The sequence below is a fragment of the Oryctolagus cuniculus genome, chromosome 4, assembly GCF_051225735.1.
Source record: "Oryctolagus cuniculus isolate XC-2025 breed Fujian yellow rabbit chromosome 4, ASM5122573v1, whole genome shotgun sequence".
NCBI lineage: Eukaryota > Metazoa > Chordata > Mammalia > Lagomorpha > Leporidae > Oryctolagus > Oryctolagus cuniculus.
The window spans coordinates 2,070,388-2,093,906 of NC_142870.1; the positions used below are offsets into that span (position 1 = coordinate 2,070,388).

Here is a 23,519-nt window from a genome sequence, read left to right on the forward strand (position 1 = left end):
TCACAGAGGCTGACGGGACTCCAGTCAAGGCGTTTATTTCTAGAAAAGGCGACGAGCGCTGCCGGCAGTGCAGGCGGCAGCGGCTCCGCGCGGCGCTGTGGGGACACTGGGGCAGGGCGGCAGTGCAGGTGGCAGCGGCTCCGCGCGGCGCTGTGGGGTGGCCAGGGCCGGGTGCTGGCCGGCGGCCGCAGCTCAGAAGCCCTTGTCCATGCTGAGGCTGCGCCGGGTCACGTGCTCCAGCTCGCCCGACACATACTCGGCCATGCTGACACGGTAATGCGCCAACATCTTCAGCATCAGCCGCAGGTTCAGCCACCACTGCTCCCGCGGCATGCGGTGCCTGCGGGCCGGGCCGGGGGCGGGGGTCAGGCTCGGCGTGGCTCACACCCTGCCCGGGGACCCCGTCCCTCAGGGGTCTGGCTTGGACACGAGTCCCGGCCCCTGGGTGACCCCTCCTGCAGGCTGCCCCGGCGTGGGGACCCCCGCTCTCCACAGGCTGGGGCTCAGGGCCCTCGGGACTCACTCGAAGTCCGTGTCTTTCTTGAGCTCGGTGACCGGGCTGAAGGCCACCGCCTTCTTCCGCAGGCCAATCACACAAGCCGAGTCGGGCGCGTTGGCGAAAACCCGGCCTGTGGGCGCAGGCAGACAGTATCCTAGATGCTGCCCCACCCCAGCCTGTGCCCAAGGCCAGGCCCTGCCCCCCTCATCCTCCTACCCTTTCGGTACACGGCCTGCAGCTTCTCCGACACCCACAGCATGGCCTTGACCCCCAATTTGGTCCCGTAGTTGCGGTCAAAGGGGGTAGGAGCCCCGCCCTGCAGAGGAGACAAGGCCTGGGTCTGGTGCCAGCCGGTGCCGACAGGCACGCCACGCACTGAGCCCAGACACCACCCCTGCTGGCCCGTTCCGCCCCCTCTGAGTCCAGCCAGGGGCCAGTAGGCTGCCCAGTGACTGGGCGGGGTGGCCCGGGCCTCAGCACCACAGGCAGTGGTCGGGTCGGGGGCCTCTGGCTGGCTCCTGCTGCCAGCATCAGGCCGGGGGGGGGCCTGGGTCTAGATGGGGAGGGGCTGGAAGGGGCAGGGGTCTCAGGAAGCGGTCAGCGGGTGGAGGAAAACTCAGCTGCAGGGTCCCAGCCCCGCCCTCCAAGGGGGCGGCCTCAGCAGGAGGCAGGCCTGGGCGCCCCCCCCCCATAAAGCGGGTGACAGGCACCCAAGCCAGGACTGAGAACTGAAGGGCCCGAGGGCGCGGTGGGCAGTGCCGGCACGGGGCCTGCCTTCCGGAACCTTCCCGCCTGCACCTGCTGCAGGTGGCCCAGGACGTTGGTCCTGCAGTCGAAGACGCCCTTGCCCTCGGACGAGTAGAGGTTGTACAGGAACTCCGTGGTGTAGTAATCGTGGCACCTCTCGTTCCTGGTGGGAGCAGCGGGGACCCCAGCTAAGGGGGAGCCTGCCTGGGCTCTGCCCGCCCTGTCCTGAGCCCCAGGGAAGCCGGAGCTGCCTCCAGGCCCTGCTGAGACCCTCAGGGCCTCCCCGTCCCACAGCCCCGCCTCACCGCAGCACCAAGCCCCTCTGGATGTCCGTCTTCATCTTCTCTGTCATGTGCTCCACGTTGGCCTGGGGACAGGGGGGACCACAGATGAGAGGCCAGGGGACTGGGTCCCAGGTGACCACAGGGGGAGGCACCCCGACGGACAGGAGGGGCTGGGGACCCCGGGCACGGGGACCCCTCTGTTGTCTGTGGGGCCGCCGCGCTCACCTTCAAGTCATGGATGTTGAAGGGGTCCTCGAAGACGTAAGCGGCGTCGGCGCCCACGGCGATGCCCGTCACGGTGGCCAGGTAGCCGCAGTAGCCGCCCATGGTCTCCACGATGAACACGCGGCGCTTGGTGCCCGAGGCCGACTGCTTGATGCGGTCACAGCTCTGGGGGCCAGGGCTGGGTCAGGGCCCGCAGCCCCATGCTGCCCAGGGGAGGGGGCTATTGGCGCGGCAGGGAGCCCGGCACAGGTGAGTTGGGGAGGGCATGGGAGGCGCTGGCACGGACACGGGCTGGGGCTCAAGGCCCTGCCCACCTCAGTCCCTGGACCAGCGGCCTAGGGACACTGTGTCGGTCACTGCCCCGGCAGGGCCTGGGGCGCCACGAACAGGCTCTCCCCACGTGGGCCAGGCGCACGCTGAGCCTCAGCTGCTCGCCTGTGCCATGGGGTGGCAGCATCGCTGCCCCTGCGGGCTGCTTGTAAAGAACAGGCCAGCAGCACTCGGAGGGAAGCTGCCCCCAGACGCCGGTGAGAACAGGGCAGGGTGACAGCAGGACACAGGACAGCAGGGCGGGTGACAGGATGTATGACAGGACACAGGACAGGATGTGTGACAGACACGAGACAGCAGGACGTGTGACGACATGGGACAGCAGGATGGGTGACAGGATGTGTGACAAGACATGGGACAGGACACGAGACAGCAGGACATGGGACAGGATGTGTGACAGGACACGAGACAGCAGGACGGGTGACAGGATGTGTGATAGGACACGGGATAGCAGGATGGTGACAGGATGTGTGACAGGCCACGGGACAGCAGGACAGGTGACAGGATGTGTGACAAGACATGGGACAGGACACAAGACAGCAGGACATGGGACAGGATGTGTGACAGGACACGAGACAGCAGGACGGTGACAGGATGTGTGATAGGACACAAGACAGCAGGACATGGGACAACACGAGACAGGACGTGTGACGACATGGGACAGCAGGACGGGTGACAGGATGTGTGATAGGACACGGGATAGCAGGATGGTGACAGGATGTGTGACAGGACACGGGACAGCAGGATGTGTGACAGGACACGGGACAGCAGACACAACATGGGACAGAACATGAGACAGCAGGACATAGGACAGGACATGGGACAGCAGGACGGTGACAGGATGTGTGACAGGACACAAGACAGGACACAGGACAGCAGGATGTGTGACAGGGACAGCAGGACGTGGGACAGGACACGGGAGCAGGATGGGTGATAGGACACGAGACAGCAGGACATGGGACAACACGAGACAGGACGTGTGACGACATGGGACAGCAGGACGGGTGACAGGATGTGTGATAGGACACGGGATAGCAGGATGGTGACAGGATGTGTGACAGGCCACGGGACAGCAGGACGTGGGACAGGACACAAGACAGCAGGACATGGGACAGGATGTGTGACAGGACACGGGACAGCAGACACAACATGGGACAGAACATGAGACAGCAGGACATAGGACAGGACATGGGACAGCAGGACGGTGACAGGATTGTGACAGGACACAAGACAGGACACAGGACAGCAGGATGTGTGACAGTGACAGCAGGGACAAGACACGAGACAGCAGGACGTGGGACAGGACACGGGAGCAGGATGGGTGATAGGATGTGACAGGACACATGACAGGACACAACAGTAGGGTGTGACAGGATGAGTGCAGGACAGGACGTGTGACAGGACATGTGACAGGATGTGTGACAGGACATGGGAGCAGGACGTGGGACAGCAGATAGTGGCAAGACGGGACAGGATGTGGACAGGACATGTGGCAGGATGTGTGACACCAGGACACGTCACAGACGTGTGACAGGACGTGTGACAGTAATTCCAGCCGCGTACAGCTCAGAGTGGAAAGGAAGTGGAAGATGAAGGAGAAACAGGACCTGAGCCGGGAGGTGAAAGATCAGATGCCGCTGGACCCTCACCCAGCCCGGGACCCTCACTCTGCCCGGGACCCTCACCCAGCCCAGGACTCACCCTGCCCAGACACTCACCCAGCCCAGGACTCACCCTGCCCAGACCTCACTCTGCCCGGGACCCTCACCCAGCCCAGGACTCACCCTGCCCAGACCTCACCCAGCCCGGGACCCTCACCCAGCCCAGGACTCACCCTGCCCGGACCCTCACCCAGCCCAGGACTCACCCTGCCCGGACCTCACCCAGCCCAGGACTCACCCTGCCCAGATCCTCACCCAGCCCAGGACTCACCCTGCCCGGACCTCACCCAGCCCGGGACCCTTACCCAGCCCAGACCTCACCCAGCCCAGGACTCACCCTGCCCAGACCTCACCCAGCCCGGGACCTTTACCCAGCCCAGACCCTCACTCAGTCTGGGACCCTCATCCTGCCCAAGGCTCTCACCCAGCCTGGGACCCTCACCCTGCCCGGACCCCCACCCTGCCTGGGGCCCAGCCTCGAGCAGACAGGGTGGCACTGAGCGATGGGCAGGACCAGCTCCAGGAGGAACACACAGAAGTGAGTTCAGCTTCCCCGGGCGTCAGAGCTACAGTCCACACGGGACCACCCCCAACCCAGTGGCAGGAACGAGGCAGGGGCCCTGTGCACACCCCCTTCAGCCCAGCCACACTACGTGCTCCCCACTCGGCCAGCATCGCCCCTCCCGCACGCCCTCTGAGCCCGCACCTCCATGGCGGCGTTCACGGCGGTGTCAGAGCCCAGGCTGAAGTCCGTGCCGGGCACGTTGTTGCTGATGGTGGCCGGGATGACGCACATGACGATGCAGAGCTCCTCGTAGCGCCCGCGCGCCTCCACCAGCTGCAGCACCCCCTCGTAGGCCTGCAGGAGGGACCCTGTGCTTGGCTGTGCCCCGCACGCTGGCGGTCCTGCACCTGCCGGCTTCCCGTGCCAGGGCTGGGGTGGGGCCTGCACCTGCCGGCTTCCCGTGCCGGAGCTGGGGTGGGGCCTGCACCTGCCGGCTTCCCGTGCCGGGGCTGGGGTGGGGCCTGCACCTGCCGGCTTCCCGTGCCGGGGCTGGGGTGGGGCCTGCACCTGCCGGCTTCCCGTGCCGGGGCTGGGGTGGGGCCTGCACCTGCCGGCTTCCCGTGCCGGGGCTGGGGTGGGACCTGCACCTGCCGGCTTCCCGTGCCGGGGCTGGGGTGGGACCTGCACCTGCCGGCTTCCCGTGCTGGTGGCACAGGAGAGACCCACTGTTCCAACCCTTCCCACCCTCCCAAGTCTGGTCCTCTGACGTCAGGGACTCTAATGGGGAACAAGGGAGTGCCCACCGGAGCGGCCCCAGCCCAGACCCACTCCACGCGCCCTGCAGGAGGGGGAGGGTGGCGTGTGTTGCATGTTTGTCAGGAGCCTGATGAGCACCAGGACGTGCCCTGATTGATGCCTCCCAGGCTCTCGAAGCTCCCACAGGGTCACCTGCTCCTGGCGAGCCCCAGGAGAGGGCAAACCCTCCCAAGGTCAGGCGGCCCCTGACCTCGAACCCGCCGATGACCAGCAGGGCTTGGATGTTGTAGGCACGGACGTTCTCCACGATGGGCTCGAGGTGGGCCTTGGGCAGAGTCCTGCAGGACAGACAGGTGTGAGTGCAGGGCAGCCATGGACACGACACACCACATCCGGTCACAGGAAGACGCCCCCCTTGGCTGTCCCCAGAGCTGTCCAGCAGCCACTGGACCCCCTCTGTGTAGCTGGGAGGCCACATAACTGCCTGCCCAGGGCCCTATCTGTCCACAGCTTCCTCTCGCGACCCAGTAGCAGGAGGGACTCTGGCCACTGCGGCCTCTCCAATGGGCACTTGGGGTAACTGTGACCCCCATGCCCATCAAGGCTACCGGCCCCTGGGGTGAAAATGTGGGGGGGTCCCAGCACAGCCGCAGACAACCCAGCTCCAGCTGCCTGCCCCCAGAGGCAGCCCCGGGCTTGAGGCCACCCGAGCTGCCTTCTGCTACGAAAGTAACCACAGTGGCCACCGGGAGCCCTTGACTGGGGCCCAAGCAGGGGGGTTGAGCCTGATGTGGGCAATCTGCCTGCCAGAAGCAGGGGCTGGCCCAGGGCTGCAGGGCTGCCGGGCCCTCTCGAGACCCCCACCACCACCACCACCCGGACCCTGGCGCTGCCCCCTGTTTGCCCAGTGGCGGGGGCTCACCTCTTGGTCCCCAGCATGGAGCCCCCGCGCCCCAGCCAGCCGGCCACATCATGCCAGCTCACCTCTTGCACCTGTGAGGAGGGAGACAGCCTCAGGGGCTCAGCCAGGTCCCCTGGCCTCCACCCCGGGGGCTGCGAGCCTCTGAGACCCTCTGAAGGCACGGCCCCCACCCAGCCTTGGTCACAGCCACACCCACCTACCTGCCCCTTGGCCAGGCCCTCGAAGCCGTCGTGCACCACATACACGGTGTGGCCCTGGGAGATGCCCGTCCGCACCGCCGAGCGCACGGCCGCGTTCATGCCGGCCGCCGGGGCCCCCACGTTCAGGATGGCCAGGGAGAAGTTCGTCTGCCGAGGGGACAGGGTGGGCATGAGCCCGGGGCACAGCGGGGCCTGGCGCCCGGCGACAGCGCCGCAGGAACCGGCTCCTATGCAGCCAGGACCCTGTCCACCACGTCAGTGCTGTAATTGCAGAAGATTCCAGAAGACAGTGCAGGCACCGCCCACGGGCCACCAAGTCATCCGGCAAAGGAAGTGCTGGTCACCAGCACCTGTGCTGGGGCCGCAGCGTGGCCGAGCCAGAGTTGGCTGCTGTGAGAAGCCTTGGCAGCCGCCCAGCATGGAGGGTCACCTGCCCCCCCCACCCCGTGCACTGGCCCAGAGCAGCCACACCGAGGACGTACAAAGCAATGGGGCCGTGCACTGCCGCACCGCGCCGGGGAATCCACAAACGCCCAGCGCCGGCCCCCACACCTGTGCTCTACGCCGGCTCTCGAGCCCGGGGCGTGGAGGCTGGACCAGCACGCTGGCTGCAGGCATCCCTAGTGCCACATGGCCATCGTGGCTACTGGCGCCCCCACGTGGCCCAGCTGTAGGTCCCACTAATGAGCCAGGCTCTCAGCCCCAGTTGGGTGCCGGGAGGGGGAGCTGCCAAGGCCGGGACCCTCGGAGACAACCACAGGAGAACAAGACTGCTGCCCGGAAGGCATAGCCCGGGCCCCAGCGCAGCTGCTGCGCCCCCAGCAGCTGTCCCACAGCCCCACGTCAGGGGCCAGGACCCCGACCTTGTCGCCCGGATTTCAGAAACGAGGCCTGTCCTCGTCCCTCCTTGAAGCCGTCCTGCTTCCCGGGGCTTCGGGTCCCGGGGACACCTCACCTCCCCGCTCTGCCTTGGCCCGACCTCCGTTCCACTTCTGGGTTGGGCAACACTGCAGCCAGGGTCCCCCAACTCACTCACCCCGGGCCGGGCCACAGGCCCTGAGCCCACAGCACCCAGCCCCAGCCCGGGCAGGAGCGAGGGAGTCCAGCAGGCAGGCGGGCGGGCGGGCGGGCATGAGGACCCCAGGGACAGCAGGGCCAGGCCGCCCTCACCTTCTCCTTGGAGAGCTTCTGGTGAGCGAGCAGCTTGTAGATGTTCCAGTTGTTCTCAAAGCTCCTGGAGAGGACGCCGGTCAGAGTCCAGCCCGCAGGACACAGCACACGGGGCTCAGCCCGGGGCGGCCCGGCGACACCCAGCACGCGGGCCTGGGCTCAGCGGGCAGCAGCGCGGGGCACCGGCCGGGAAGGGGCCGGACGGCGTGCAGGCCAGCCACCGCTCAGCTGCACCCCTCTGAGCCCCTCCATGGGCGTGGAGCCCACAGGGCACAAGGTCACAGCGAGGCGCGTGGTGGCACCCAGGTGTGCGGCCTCGGCAGCGGTCTGGAGGCCACGTCCACTCTGACCTCACCCACCGAGGCTGCAGGCCAGCAGCACCCCAGCCTGCCGGGGACCAAAGCCACACAGCTGCTGGCCTCTCCCACCGCCCCGGACACCCTCTGCGTTCTGCCCGTGCAGTGCCGCTGCCCCCAGGTCGGCTCCCCCCACACCCTGCCTGCCTCTCGTCACCCCAGTCCCGGCCCGGCCCCTGCAACCCGGGCTTGGCCACGGAGGCTCTGGCATGCCTTGGGCCCTAGGCCGCAGAGCGCGCCCCCGAGCCCTCCTGGGGCCGGCCGGCCGCCCTCACCTGCCACGGAGCTGGATGGCCTCATCGAAGCGCCGCTCGTCCATGGCCTTCTGCACCTCCTTGGTCTTGGAAAAGAGAGGCGAGCAGCAGAGGCTGTGGGGAGGCCGGGGCGGCACCCTGGCCACAGCCTCGCCGACGCCTCCCAGGCCTGGCCACCGACCTGCCGGCCTCGCACAGACGGACAGTGACCCCCATGCGGGACGCCCGAGGCCTAGCAGGTGCAGAGACCTGGCCACCCAACCTGGGAACCCAGCCAGGGCCGTGAGCTGCCCCGGCCCCCAGCCCAGCTGTGCCCAGTGCCCGGCTCTGTCCTCCACTCCCTCCCTTCACACCCCTCCCCTCCTGACCAAACACCACCCCTGGCCCCAGCCCAGGTCACTGCCTCCAGGGAGCCAAGAGACCTTGGTCTCTTGTTGTTGGTCTCTTGGCTCCCACCCACCCCAAGAAGCCACGGTGTGCTGGGGGGCGGGGGGCACGGAGAGGACCGGGCGGGAGATGCTACTCACCACCTGCACGCACTCCATGAGGGGCAGCCGCACCGACTGGTTCCCAGACAGGCTGACCACGCAGGCCGGCGTGTCGGGCGTGGCCTCCAGCAGCGCCATCACGGCCTCCATGCCCATCTTGCTGCTCTGAGGGGCAGAGCGCCGGGCTCAGTCACCGCCCACCACGCACTGTGGGGGCGGGGCAGGGGCTGTCTCCACCCACTACACACCACGGGGGCGGGGCACAGAGCTCAGTCTCCACCCACCATGCACCCTGGGGGGCAGAGTGCAGGGCTGTGTCCGCCCACCACACACCACGGGGGCGGGGCACGGGGCTCAGGCTCCGCCCACCACACACCACGGGGGCGGGCACAGTGCTCAGGCTCCGCCCACCACGCACCTGGCCCATGCAGGTGCAGTGATTCAGCACAGCCGCCCCCTGGGCAGGGGTCATGGGGTCACGGGTCTCCCGCTACCGGCCAGGAACACCTGGCCCAACCCCACAGTGGCAGGCGGGTCACTGAGCCACGAGGTCGGGGGTGGGTGGCTGGGTCCCCAGGGTTCTCCCCGGGACGAGATGCCTCATGACCCTGACAGCTGTGGGGACTCAGGGCTGGGCCGGCCTGTGGCCCGAGTAGCCAGGAACTGCCTCAGTGGGGCGGATGGCAAATGCAGCTCCTGGTGGACAAGAAAGCAAGGCCGGAGGACCGCGGTCGTGGCGTGTCCAGGCAGCAGCCTCAGAGCAACAACCGTGGCATTTGGGGAGCCTGTGCCGCTGGGTGTCCTTGCCAGAGGAGATGGGGTCCCTGGCCTCCCCATCACTCCAGGACAAGGGCTTGGGCACCAGCACACAACAGTCTGGTGCCACTGCCCTTCACCTCTGACCCACGTCTCAGGTCTCCCGCCAGCAGCCGTGAGCGGGCGGCTGCATCCCCGCCACCAGGTGCGGCCGAGGGCCCTGTCCTCCTCCCCCGAGGGCCTGCCCCGTGCCAGGAGGGCCAGCGACCCTGACGGCCAGCATTCGTGCCGCGGACGGGCAGCAGCAAGGAAGCACCTCCCACCCCCGGACAGCCACACTGCCGCTGTATACACACCTGCACACACCTGCACACACACAGCACACACCTGCACACACACAGCACACACCTGCACACACAGCACACACCTGCACACACACAGCACACACGTGCACTGCACCTGCACCACACAGCACACACGTGCACACATACACAGCACACACGTGCACACACACAGCACACACGTGCACACACAGGACACACCTGCACACCTGCACACACAGCACACACACAGCACACACCTGCACACACAGCACACACCTGCACACATACACACAGCACACACCTGCACCACACACAGCACACACAGCACACACCTGCACACACCTGCACCGCACACAGCACACACCTGCACACACACAGCACACACCTGCACACACCTGCACACACACACAGCACACACCTGCACCACACAGCACACACCTGCACACACACAGCACACACCTGCACCACACAGCACACACCTGCACACACACACAGCACACACACCTGCATACACACAGCACACACCTGCACCACACAGCACACACCTGCACACACCTGCACACATACACACAGCACACACCTGCACCGCACACAGCACACACTTGCACACACACAGCACACACACACAGCACACACCTGCATCGCACCTGCACACACAGCACACACCTGCACCACACAGCACACACCTGCACCGCACCTGCACACACACAGCACACACCTGCACCACACAGCACACACCTGCACACACACAGCACACACCTGCACACACACACAGCACACACACCTGCATACACACAGCACATACTTGCACACACACCTGCACACACAGCACACACCTGCACTACACCTGCACACACACGGGACACACCTGCACACACACAGCACACACACCACACACCTGCACCACACCTGCACACACAAATAGCACACTGCTCACACACCTGCATCCACACCGCACACACTACACACACAGCACACACCTGCACACACGGCATACACACAGCACGCACGCACACACAGCTCACACTAATCACGCAGCACACCGAGGCCTGAGCACCCCCACCTACCAGGACGCGGTCGAAGGCCGAGGGCGTCCCTCCTCGCTGCACGTGGCCCAGCACGGTCACACGCGTGTCGAAGCCCAGCCTCTGGACCACCAGCTGCTCGTGGGAGATTGTGGGGGTGTCCACGGGCTCCAGCCTCCCCACCCCGGGCTGCTGGCCACCTCCACCCACCTCAGGTGGCCAGGGGACGGCGCTGCCAGGGCCACAGCAGCAGAGGGCAGCTTCCGTGTGTGTGCGCGCACAGGTGTATCCGTGCACAGCGGGGTGCTACGCGTGGAATGTAAGCACATCCATGCACACAGTGGGCTGGGTGTGCAGGCCATTTCCACAGGGGGCCCTCGGGGCTGGACGTGGCCTCCAGGCACAGGTAGTGTCCACTGGCCCCTGTGGCTCTGGGCCACCCTGGACAGAGGAACCAGCTAGGGCATTGCTGGCCAGATAGGATCGAGTCCCAGTCACAGGGCAGGTGGCCAAAGGGAGGGGCACAAGGCCCCCAGGGGCCTGCAGGACGGGGACCTGGGTGGAGCAGAGGTCACTGGGGCCGGCTCCTCATGGCCTGTGCTGGGCACTGGCAGTGGGCACCCCGTTCTCAGGGCCTGCACAGGACGCATCCCGAGTGAAGACAGGGATGCCAAGCGCAGAGCCCAGCCTGGCCCCACACCGCCTCCCTGCCTGGCCGGGGCCCGGGGCCCAGAGGCGCTGGGTGCCCACTCACGTCCTTCACGTAGCTGGACGAGATGGGCTTCCCGCTGCGGTCGATGGCGCCCTCGGCAATGATGATGATGTTCAGGCGGGACCCCCGGCTCCGAGTCTGCGTCAGAGACACCGCGCTCAGCGGCCAGGCACGGCCACGAGGTGCTGGGAGCCTTTTGGGGCCCGAGCGGGGGTCCCTGAACCCATAACTGCCCCCAGTCTGCAGGAGGAAGCGAGGCCTGGAGCAGCCACGAGTGGAACTCCGCCGGGACCCGCCTGGACTCTCACTGCCTCATGGCTGGGGAGGGGTCTGGGGGAGCGTTCTTTGCCCTCAACTCAGGAAGTGGGCAGAGCTGGGGAGGAAGAGGTACCTCCGGGTGGCGACCAGCAGGTGGCGCAGCTGGGACTGGACTTTGCAGGTGCAGCAGCCCTCCCTTCCCCCGCCTAATACAACCTGGGTGTGCAGGTTTAACTCCTGCACCTTGCAGCTGGGGAAGCTGAGGCTCCCGCGCGGGGGGGGGGGGGGGGTGTGTGTGTCAGGGGCTCCCAGGAAGGCCCAGCCCTGGGCTGAAGGCTAAGCCAAGGCCAAGGTCAGCCAGGGCCATGGCTTCCAGAACCCAGCCCCATGGAGCCTGCGCAGGGTGGAGGGGGCCCTGGGGAGAACACAGGCCTCCTCACAGGGCCAGCGTCCTGGCCAACCTCACGCCCTCCCTCCCCACAGCTCGCTGGAGAAGGTTCCAGAAGCCACGGCAGGACTCTCAGCCTCTCCTGCTCCAGCAGTGGATGGGAGGGAAGCTACCACCTCCACACAGGGTCAGGGACACCCTGCCAGCCCAGGCCCACCCGCTGCCCCCAGGGCTGGCCATGTGGGCCAGCCTCTTCATCAGAAAACAAAAGTCCAACACCACCGAGCAGCCCCAGGCCCCCAAGGCCCCCACCCTCACTGAGCCCAGCCTGCCTGAGGGGACGGCGGCTCTAGCTGGGATCTGGGTGCCCACAGAATCCCCCCAGCCCCATCCCCTGGGGCCCAGACGGCTGTGCCAGGGCCCCCACCTTCTCTCAGCTGCCGCCTGCCCCACAGACCATGCTGGGGCCCAGTGCACTGCTGACCACTTGTGCCCCTGGCTGGAAGCCCACACCCCAGGGCCCCAGGGGCAGCCCCCCCTCCCACTGCGAGCCCTGCCCCTCCGCCTGGGCCTTTCCGGCTGGCGGCTGCTCTGAGCCCTGGCCACTTACCCACCCGAGGCCATCCCCCACCCCGGGAAGCCGGCCTGACCACGTTGCCGCGCTGGCCACACGGGGCGGAGCCCAGGAGCCCCGGCCACTGCCCTGCCGCCCCCGCCACTCACCTCCCCCAGCCGCTCGCACATGAAGTTCTCCCAGCCGTCCTCGGGGGGCGCCTCGGGAATGAACAGCCAGTCGGCACCAGAGGCCAGCGCAGACACCAGCGCCAGGTACCTGGGGCGGGGGCGCCTGGCATGAGGAGCCCAGCCCCTACGACGGGCTCCCTCCCACCCCTGCCCAGCCAGCTGCCCCGGTCACCTCCCCGCCCCGTCACCCCCAGTACCCGTCCCCGCCCTGCTCACCCGCAGTGCCGCCCCATCACCTCCAACACAAAGGTCCTCTGGTGGCTGTGGGGACAGAGCAGGCAGGGGCGTCAGTGCTGGCCTCACGGCAGCGCCAGCCCCAACAGCCCCAGCCCTGCCGCAGGCCCAGGTCACAGGACAGCCTCCCAGCACAGCCAGGCTCCTGGCCTTGGGGCTGCTGGAGGCCTCAGGGTACTGCAGGCCAGCCGGGCTGAGCCTGCCCAGGAGCCCAAGGACCTGGGGGCTGCACCAGCCAGGCTGCCCCGCCGAGACCCCCGGGCGCCGGGCCCTGCCGGGCCCCTCCCCCGGCCGGGGACTGGGGCCTACACGGGCGGGGCCTGGCTCACCTCTGGGCGGTGGTGGTGATGGCGTCGATCACCTCCATGATGCGGTGCAGGGCCGAGTCGGTGCCGATGGTCATGTCGGTGCCACAGAAGTCGTTGTCGATGGAGCCCACCAGGCCGGCGATGTTCAGGTGCGAGTAGGTCTGAGCCGTGCTCTCGGAGATCTTACCTGGGCCAGGAGCAGCGGGAGGAGCCGGGTGAGGCCTCCAGACCCCCCCAGGCCACCATCCACCTGGCAGACAGCCGGGACAGGGACCCTAGAGCCCCAGGCTCGGCCTCCCCCTACCAATCTCAGCGGCTGGCAGCTGGAACCACCCACACCGAGTGTGACCTTGACCCCCAGCTACGGGAGGTCACTGCCTGACCCTGGCTCGGGCAGCACTGCCCACCACATGGACGCTGACATCCCAGGTGGCCCCTCCCCGGCCGGCGCCAGCCCACGCCCACCTTCCTGCACCAGCTCCTCCAGCAGGCTGCCCCACTCGCTGCGGAAGATGTTGGCGCCCGTGAGGCTGCCGTCCCCGCCGATGACGCACAGGTTGGTGATGCCGCGCTGCACCAGGTTGTAGGCCGCGGCCAGGCGGCCCTCCCGCGTGGTGAACGCCTTGCAGCGGGCGCTGCCGATGATCGTGCCGCCCTGCGAGGCACAGCCGGGACCTTCAGCCGGCATGGCAGGGGCGCAGACAGCCCCGGGGCACAGCAGGACCCCCGCACTGGGCAGCAGGAGGGCTGGCGGGCCCAGGAAGGAGCCGGAGAGGTCCAGGGTCCGCTCCAGAGCCCGGCAGGAACCCCCGCCTCCCCCGCCTCTCTCCTGGGACACAGGACAAGAGCCCACCCCCAGGCAGCTATGCCCCACGCGTGAGCACACACACACACACACACACACACACACTTGCTCACCTATGCAGGGAGCAGGCTGAGCCCCGGGGGAGGGGCCTCAGGAGCTCTGCTGGACTCTCTAGGCCCCTTGCCCCAGGCTCACCAAGGACCCTGCACACCCCACACCCCCGGAAGCACCGTGCTGGGGTGATGGCAGCCCCTGCCTGCCCGTGGCGGCTGTGGGGACAGAGGCTGCACACCCCAGGCTGGCTCCGGCTGGCCTGACACCCATTTCACCCCAATGCCAGTGGCACCACCCCCAAGCACAGCCCCACCGTCAGTGTCTGCACCCCCAGCCGCCCAGTCCACCCCATCTCAGGCTTGGGCCCTGCCACAGCCCTGGTGGCCCTCCTTCCCTCACACCCACCCCCGGCAGCCATACAACGTGGCCAGCACGGAGCTGAGCCCCTGTGGGATGGGGTGTGCACGCGTGTCTGTCTGTGTGCGTCCACATGCACACACGCTCACACGCATGCACACGGGTGCTCCCGGGCAGGCAGGGGACGCGGGCCTCACCAGCTGGATGATGTTGGACACGCTGAGCCAGCTGGCCGGCTGGATGTTCTCACCTCCTTCCACGAGGCCCTCGTAGCCCTGAAACAGAGCAGCCCACCAGTGGCCGGCAGCACCGCCCTCTGGGAGAGGGGCTCGGACGGCGGCCTGAACCCCAGCAGCAGACGGCAGGCCCCGGGGGCCTGAGGGCAGCCGCACAGGACAGGGCATCCCACGCTGAGCCACGTCACCAAGCCCAGAGCAGACGGAACCCCGGGGACGAGCCCTCCCCCTGCCGACAGCGCCCACGGCTCCTCCACAGGGGCCTCCGTGGCCGCCTTGCACCGGGCTGTGCCCCTGGCCGCTGACGACCGCGGGAGGCAGGAAATCAGGCAGCCCTGTGGCACGCACGGGGCGCCCTTGCCCAGAAGGACCCCGAGTCCATGGGCTCCCAGACGCCCCACACCTGTGTGCGGCCAGCTCCTCATGTCCCAGCGACCCCTCCCTCAGCCCGGGCCCATCCCAGGGACATGGGGACGCGAATCCCCCGAGAGCTGAGGCCAAGGCATCGGGTGGGGGCGACCACACTGCGCGTACCCAGAGGGTTTCGGCTCCGAACACAGTAGGGTCACAGCCAGCACCGACACGCGGCCTCCCTTGCCAGCTGGACACCTACCTGGGCCAGGCACCAGCCCTGCCGGGAGCCCGAAGCCAGGGTGTGGTGCCCCAGGCCAGGGCCACCCAGCCTCAGTAAGCAGAGAGAGAGCCCGCGGCACTGCCCGGGCACGCAGCTGCGAACACAAAGCCACCTGACAAAACCTGAGATGGGCAGAGCCCAGGGCCTGGTGCGGCCGGGCCCCGCCCCACTGTGTGAGGTCCCAGCAGCCCCCAGGGACCCCAACCGGGCGGCCCAGAGCTGCCGGCATCCAAGCACCTCAGATCTCTCCCCCTGAGAACCGGCCGGCTGTCTGCACACCTCCCACTGTCACCTTTCCTCCCAGGCCCAGCTCACCTCTCCCCGCCCCACCCTGCATGCCCACCTCCTGGCCAGGCCCCCAGGCAGCCTCTGAGCCCACCAGGGCCTGGAGCTGAGCTCCTGGGCGGGTACCAGTGGCCCGTCCACTGGGCTCACCGTGGAAGGCTCCAAGCCCGCGAGGAAAGAAACACCCAGGGAGGGGGGAGGTGAGGACACACCTGGCGCTCAGGTGCCAGCCCGGGGCCCTGCAGACTCAGACCTCGCCCTGCCTGCCTGAGGCCCTCGGATGCTGGGATCGGATTCCTAAATCCAGGGCCAGGACTGCAGCCAGGCAGGGGAGGGGAGGAGCCTGCACAACCGCTCACTCCTCACTCATCCACTCCCTCAGACAGCCGTGGAGTGGAGCAGAGGGCAGGGGTGGGGCAGGGCGGGGCGGGGGAAGAGACGGAGGGGCAGAGGCACAGCCGGCTCGCTACACTGTGTGTGAAGAATGAAAACAAGGTAACAAAGCAACACCAGAAACCACAGGAGGCAGCCCCGGAATCCAGGAAAAGGGGGCGGGGCTGAGCCCGCAGGCTGGGGACGGCCCCAAGGGTGGGGGAGCACAGAACTGGAATAGCACGAGGCTCAGAGGAGCTGGCAGACAGGACAGGCGCCCAGCTCAGGTCCCTGCCTCCAGGGACCCTCCCTCCATGGCCCCGTGACTGCGGGGTGTTGCCCCCCTCCCCTCCCCTCTCCACCAAGCCCCCAGGCAGCCCTGGGGCACCTGTCTAGAGGAGCCATCAGCCCAGGCCCCTCCCTTCCTGCCTGTCACCCCGTCCATGTGTACCCCGAGCTTCCAGAAGCAGAGGCCAGGCATCGGGGTGACAGGCCTCACTGACAGTGGAGAACACAGGCCCCACCCCTGTGTCATCCAGAATGACAGGGGTCCCAAGCCCCGCCCCCACATCCTTACCTCGTAGATGAGGAAGACTTTGGCGCCCACGTAGATGCCCATGCGCGTCACAGCCCGCACGGCCGCATTCATGCCTGCGAGGGGTCGGGGCGAAGGTCAGGGGGCACCAGGCCCCGACACGTGAGGACGGCTCAGGGCACATGGGAATGGGGGACCCCCATGAGGCATGGAAATGGGGTACACACGCTCCAGGGTGTCCAGCTCCTCTCCTCTCCCCTGTCTCCTCACACCAGGGTGTAGCCAGCACAGTGTCCACCCCGGCCACCCACAGGGCCTTGTCTTCTGCCACAGTGAGGCCATGACAGGGGCACCTGCTGCAGGCCCTGGACAGGGCCCACTGCCCCACCATCCGGGGACAGCCCACCCGCCCCCCGGGCTTCAGGCTGGCTCCTGCAGTCTTGTCTGCACCTGACACTGGTGCCATCAGCCTGGGCGGTCACTTCCCTGCCGTGGCCCCTAGCCCGGGGCTCCCAGGACTGAGGCCTGGGGAGGAGCCTGTCCCGGGCAGCTACTCTACAGGGGTCTCCTGAACTGGACAGGCCTCCGACTCCCTTCCCCGGGGGCCGGTCCCAAGAGACAGAGCAATCTAACCTAGAGGGGGCCAGCGGGGCCACCCTGTCCTCCACTCCCCAGTCGGCTGGGCTGGGGGCCGGATCCCGGCTCTGCTCCCCTCCCCTGGGGCCCCAGCACCCGCTGACCCTTATCCTGGGCACCACCTACGCCCGGGAGCCCAGGAGCTCGGGGTCAGTGGTGCCCCCTCCACTGGGGCAGCCAGCAGCCTCCCCGGTCCCTTGAAAGGTGGGGGGCACTAGGCACGGCGGTCAAAGCGCTGCCCAGGATGCCCACAGCAATGAGTGCTCTGCGGTGATGGCTCACGCGGTTGAGCCCTGCCCCCACCACGGGAGGGGATGAGTCCATGTTGCCAGTGCATCTGGGAAGTAAACTAGCAGATGGGCGCTCACTCACTCCCTCTAAAATAAAATGAACATAAATTTAAAAAAAAAAATGTTTACCCAGGATCTGTGGCCAGTGAAAATACAAAGAGTGACAAGGGGTGTGGGGCACACAGGGGCCCTCACCCTGGCGACAGGAATCCCACAAGGTCTTCACTTGGCCTCAGGGAGGGGACGGGGCTGCGGAAGCCCAGCGGGCAGAGGCTGCCCCCACGCTCGCCGCCCAGGGCCCTCACGCAGGGCTGGGCTCAGTGACCCCCAGGCCCGGGAGCTGAGGGGTGGTCCTCAGGGGAGGCACCTAAGAAATTTAATCCACAGCCTCCAGGCGATCAGGATTACAGCCAGTCCCGGGGTGGGGCCCCGCTCAGTGCTGGCGGCCGCGCAGAGGACGCACACAGGGGCGCCTGCCGGCCCTCACAGGGCGCACCTGCCGGATGAGGACCCAGAGCTCGCCGCTCCAGAACGGTGAGCCAAGAGAAGGCTCTGTCCCCCATAACTCGGCCACGCCACGGAACTGGGTTACCACCCACGTAAATGGACATGTCCGGCCATGCTGTCTGTGTCACAGACGAGAAACTGAGGCCCAGAGAGAGGGTAAGGGTCCCCACAGGCCAGGCCAGGCACCTGGGGGCTGGAGCCAAACCCAGCATTGCCCCTGCCAGGGGCTCCCAGCAGGGGACACCAGACATAGGCAGGGTGCAGGGGCCAGCAGGGGCCCCACACTGGCCACTCGCAGCTTGCACACTCAGCCTTAGCAAGCAAAGGCCCATTTCTAAAGAAACAGTAAATGCCTCACAACCCCCGCCCCCCACAGATGGAAGTGAGGTTGCTAAGGCTGGAGCTGGGGGGAGCCCAGCCAGCACCCCACATACATACCCAGACAGCTCAGCTGCCCCAGAACCCAGGAGAGGGAGGTGCCCGGGGGCTGCAGGCCGGAGCCCCCCGGGCAGCCAGGCCTCCTCATCTTGCCCCTCCCCAGCTCTGTGGGGGGGGACTCCCCAAGAGGCAGGAGGCAGAGAGGGCTCAGTGGTCAGAGACCCAGGCCCATCGTTACACTTGAAGGTCCCTCAGGTGACTCCTGGCTCCTGACGGAGCCCACGTGTGCCGGGCAGGCCAACAGAGGCCACAGCCACCTGCCCAGCCCATCTGCAGGTTCTGTCAGGACCCCTGGGGACAGCCACAGTGGGCACTGGACCTTGGCTCGCAAAGGACTTCAGGAAGCAGCAAAATAAAAACCTCTTCTGACACCTGGGACCGCACAGCGGCAAGGGCCAGCCATGTGGTCAGCCACCCAGGAGGAGTGCGGTGACCGTGCAAGAGGCTGGCCTCCTTCCAAGTGGACGCCCGGTGACCCAGCGAGAGGCCGGCCTGGGGGCAGAGTGAACGGGACGCCCGGTGACCCGGCGAGAGGCCGGCCTGGGGGCAGAGTGGACGGGACGCCCGGTGACCCAGCGAGAGGCCGGCCTGGGGGCAGAGTGGACGGGACGCCCGGTGCCCCGGCGAGAGGCCGGCCTGGGGGCAGAGTGGACGGGACGCCCGGTGACCCGGCGAGAGGCCGGCCTGGGGGCAGAGTGGATGGGACGCCCAGTGCCCCAGTGAGAGGCCGGTTTGGGGACAGAGTGGACAGGACCCTGAGGCACAGGCCGCCTCCCCGGAAGCTGTGTGTTCCTAGCTGCCCTTTAATCTGCTTTGCCTCTCAATAAACCCAGGGCGGCAGGGGAGGGGCCTGCTGCTGTCTACCCCTATGATCAGCCCCTCCCAGGGCCAAAGGCTCCCTGTCCCTGGAAACACAGGAGGTGAGGAACGGAGTCCGAGGCTGGCATGGCCCCTCCAGCGTCTCCGTGGCTCTCGGGATGCACAGCAGGTGAGACCGGGCGTAGTGCTACGTGCCACTCAGCTCCCAGCCACCAGCAGCAGGAGCCTGGTGTACCCGAACAGCCACAGAACCACGTGGGGAGGTCGGGTGACCACCCTCACCTGCAGGCTGGACGCCGACGTCCACACAGACCGCCAGGGGAGGCAGCAGGGGGCTGGTGAGGGCCAGGGCATGGCAGCCCCTGTAGCACTGGGCTTCCCTCGGGTCACCCACACCCTGGGGCTGCAGGGGCAAGTGGCCAACGCCAGGACGGGGTCTGCTGGACCAGCCAGGTCTCGCACGTCCTGACCCACACCCCGCGGAGGAAAACACGGCGTGGCCCCACTCCCCCCAGCTGCAGGTCTCGCACGTCCTGACCCACACCCCGCGGAGGAAAACACGGCGTGGCCCCACTCCCCCCAGCTGCAGACACGGGAGGGCAGGCGTGGAGCCAGCGTGTCCCCCCTGCTCCCGGTCCTGCAGGTCAGCCTTCCGTGGAAAGCACCAGGGGCCCCAGAGGGAGGTCTGGAGCCAGACCCCAGGAACAGTGCTGGCAGGAGAGTGGTGCGCAGCCACACACTGCGCCCCAGACCCCAGGAGAGGCTGTGGTCCCCGCTCACAGGGCCAGCCGCCCCACGTGGCACCCCCACCCAGGCCGGGAGCCCTCTGCCCTGCCCGAGGAGTGGGACAGGGTGGGGGTCCTTCCTGCTCCCCAGCTCGAGTCCCTGCCTGCCGCGCTCCAGTCGCTCTTGCTCCCACCGGAGACCCTCCCCAGAGTCTGTCCCCCAGCTGGTCTTGGCCCTGCAGTGACCGGCAGGTGCCTGTCCTCAGTGTACACTGGGGCGGCTGCCGCACCGGCACAGCACTCACCCTTCCCCACCCCAGCTGCAGGTGCCTGTGTGTGCGGGTCAGGAACCTGGCTGGGAGGGGGCACTCCCAGGGCTTGGAGGGTCCTTAGTGGACAGCCCCTGTGTGGTAGAAGGTGGGTCCCGCCCCTCTGGGGGGTGTGTCCCCCAGGGCTCTACCAGACACGAGCATGCTGGCGGCTCCCCTCCAAGTGGGCCCAGAGCCAAGGAGCACTCAGGGAAGCAAGCCTGCGCCCTGGCTCTCGCTCTCACGCTCTGCCCAGCCGTGCAGAAGGGGCACCGGCCCCACTCAGCTCAGCACAGCACAGGTCAGCCCCGGCCTCCTGGGCTTGCCCCTGGAAGGCCATTTCCTCTCCTGCTGCTCCTGGTAGAGAATGGGAGGGAGGTGCGGCCACATTTTCTCAACTCTGGGGACAGGAAGAGGCCAAGAGAGGCTGCAGGTCAGAGGCGGACGGCCTGACCCTTCCCGGCGCCTTCTCCCCTCCTCAGAGTGGGCGACGGTGGGTGGCAGTGGATGGAGACCCGCAGGCCAGCCGGGCAGGCATAACTGGCCCCTGGTGGGGGTTCGGGGCTCCCCAGAACTCGGCCAAAGTGCGCATCGCCCCCTGACGACTGCTCCCACTCCTACGCAGGCCCCAGAGCAGGGACGCGGGGCGGGCGGGAGGTCCGGAGGAGGCCCCGGGCGGAGTCTGCCCCGGCCCGATAGGGCCCTGGCGCGGCGAAGCTGCATGCTGGGAGCCCGCCCGGCAGGGACCCCGGACGGCGCAAACCGGAAGCACCTGGCCCCCGGCGCCCGTGGGGACCGGCCCTGCGAGCTACCAGTCCTGCGCCCGCGCGCGCCGAGGCCGGGGCCACCGCTGCCCGCGCGGCCACACCCCCGGGGGGGCCGGGCTCTGCGCGCAGGGCGGGAGCCGGGAGCCCGTGGCCGCCCGCACGTACGCGGCGACCCGGCCGCGCAGGGCAGGCCCCGGGCACCCGGAGGGGCGGCGCGCGCGCGGCGGCGGCACCTGCTCGCGTCCCCAGCCCCAGGGCGAGGGGTGACGGTCGCGCCCGGTGGGGCCCGGGGACAGCCGGGCCCCCGCGCCCCGGCCCGCGTCCCTACGCACCTTGCGCGTCGCCGCCGCTGGTCAGCACGCCGATGGCCTTCCCGGCCCCGGACATCCGCAGTTTCTCCAGGTCCACGGTGGCCATGGCGGCGACGAGACCCGGGCCCGCGCTCACCGTCGCACCCGCTCTGCGCCGCGGTCGCCGTCGCCTTCCCCGCCCCCGGCCCGCCCCTCGCGCCCGGCCCCGCCCCGGGCCCACCCCCGGCGCCACGTTTGACGGACAGGGCAAGGCGCCCGGCGCCCGCGGTCCCCCGGTGGCCGCCGCTGGGGTCCCGAGCTGTGCCCGCGGCCATCCGGAATTCGGGTTCCCCGGCGCGGGGGTCAGCGTCCGGATGGCGCGAGTCTGCGGCCAGGTGTGCTGCTCGCCCCCCTGGGCCTCTGGGGTGTCGCGGGCGCTCTCAGAGCCCCGCGAGGCCGCGTGCAGAACCTGGTGGCCCGGCTGCGTGCGGTTCCCGGGCGGAGGAAGCCTCGCTCGCTGTCGCCGCCCTAAGTCTGCGGGACCTTTGGGAAAAGCCTCATCGGGCGCGTGTCTGGGCTGCCGGGCCGGGGCTGGGGCAGTGGCTCCACCTTGGGTGGCCCGGGGGTCCGTCAGGGAGTGGGGGTCCCACTGCAGGCCCCACCCCGCACCCCCGGGCTCGCCCAGACTCCCGCTGGGGCCTCGGGTGGGGTAAGCCACTGCCTCTGGCGTCCCTCAGGAACCAGGGTTGGTCTCAGCTCCCTGCCTGGGAAAGCAGCAGAGGATGGCCGGGTGCTGGGGCCCTGCACCCACGTGGGAGACTTGGACGGAGCTCCTGGCTCCTGGCTTCGGCAGGGCCCAGCAGATTATGCAGGCCACTTAGGGAGTAAGCCAGTGGATGGAAGATGGATCTCCCCCCACCCCCCCCCACCCCCGCTCTCTTTCAAGTAAGCAAATCTCCATCAAGCGCTCGGCTTGCGAGCTCCTCTCCTGTGCTGTGCTGTTTTCCTGTGTGCCCTGTTCTGACATCAACGCAGGACCCAGAGCAGGCCCTCAGCAGACCCGGCCCCTGTGTGCCCAGCTCAGCGCTCGCAACCGCAGCAGGCAGGCAGGCAGGCGACCCCGTGGCCGCGGCTGGAGGACCACCGCGGGCTTTCTGCGAGTCCCCGGAGGAGCTGAGCTGGGGGGGTGAGTGCCGGTCGGGGAGGGGGGTTGGTGGTCATGGGGACGGGCGGACACTGTGTGTGTGTGTGTGTGTGTGTGTGACAGTGCTGCCCTTGCCCAAGCACAGAAGGTGGGTGGCGGTGAGGCCTGTGCCCTGTGCACGCCCCCACAGTAGCGATCGGGGGGAAGTGTAGCCTAATGGCCAACACGAGGCTGTGGAGCGGCCGCCCTGGCTGCACCTGGGGAAGCAGTGAACCGGCTTCCGGTAACTCTTGGTGTGGAAGCCGCCTGTCCCCGGCCCCGGGCTCAGGCGACTGGTCACAGTGGACGGAAGGCTGGACCCCGGGTCCCGGTGCTGGGCGCCTGTGGGCCAGGAACCTGGCTGCAGGGGAAGCAGGTCCCCGCGTCCTGCCTGACTCCGGGAGTGGAAGGAGCCCCAGCTTGAAGCCACAGGCATCCGGGCATCCGGCGGTGTGTGGGCGGGGCAGGAGTGGGCTGTGTACTTCCCACTTCCAGCGGCTTGGACACCATCAGAGCAGGGTGGGGGGAGGAGTCCCGGCCGTCCTGGCTGGGACAAATCAGGCTGAGACTGGGGCCATGGCAACCTTGTGGCCTCAGGTCAGAGCTGGAGGGCAGGAGGGACCGGAGCGAGGCGGCCCTCGCCCCGCCTGTGTGTCCGTGCCTCCCTGTGGGACGTGGTCCCACCACCAGGCGCACGGCTCCTCTGGAGAGCGCCAGTCAGCCGTGGATCTCACTGCCACCTGCTCCCTAACAGGGACAGAAAGAGATCTTCCATCTCTGGTTCACCCCCCTGAGGGGCCAAGCTGAAGCCAGGAGCCAGAAAGGTTCTTCCGGGTCTCGCAGCAGGTGCAGGGGCCCAAGGACTTGGGCCATCTTCTACTGCTTTCCCAGGCCATAGCAGACCTGGATTGGAAGAGGAGCAGCCAGGACTCAAACCGGTGCCCATATGTGATGCCAGCACTGCTGGCGGCAGCTTCACCCTGTTAGGGGCTCTTTCAGTCCTCAGGCCGTGGGCAGCAGCAGACCATCTGCATGGACAGGGCCCTCGTGGTGACCTTGCTGGGGACCCCAGGACTGGCGCCCTTCTCCAGGGTCCGGCTCAGGACATCTTCCCACATCTTGCTGGGGCAATC

General features: G+C 68.1%; 1 protein-coding gene across 1 annotated transcript; it reads right to left on the reverse strand.

The window, feature by feature from the left end:
* Positions 1–19: 19 nt before the first annotated feature.
* On the reverse strand, positions 20–21,409 carry PFKL (phosphofructokinase, liver type). Its single transcript, XM_051839926.3, has 22 exons — positions 21,246–21,409; positions 16,466–16,539; positions 14,559–14,636; positions 13,611–13,800; positions 13,167–13,332; positions 12,820–12,864; positions 12,583–12,691; positions 11,256–11,351; positions 10,544–10,636; positions 8,437–8,562; positions 7,931–7,995; positions 7,300–7,363; positions 6,130–6,276; positions 5,930–6,000; positions 5,258–5,345; positions 4,453–4,605; positions 1,756–1,920; positions 1,552–1,613; positions 1,298–1,409; positions 716–815; positions 524–629; positions 20–340 (listed from the first exon to the last, which is right to left on the reverse strand). Exons 1-22 carry the CDS (start codon positions 21,328–21,330, stop codon positions 193–195), a joined length of 2,343 nt encoding a protein of 780 aa, XP_051695886.1. The 5' UTR covers positions 21,331–21,409; the 3' UTR covers positions 20–192.
* Between the last annotated feature and the right edge of the window lie 2,110 nt (positions 21,410–23,519).

Coding starts and splice junctions, on each gene's coding strand:
- PFKL (XM_051839926.3), bottom strand. CDS start 21,330: ATGGCCACCGTGGACCTGGAGAAACTGCGGATGTCCGGGGCCGGGAAG. Junction 14,637..16,465: donor AAGTCTTCCTCATCTACGAG/GTAAGGATGTGG, acceptor GCTCTGTTTCAG/GGCTACGAGGGCCTCGTGGA. Junction 4,606..5,257: donor TGGTCATCGGCGGGTTCGAG/GTCAGGGGCCGC, acceptor TCCCTCCTGCAG/GCCTACGAGGGGGTGCTGCA.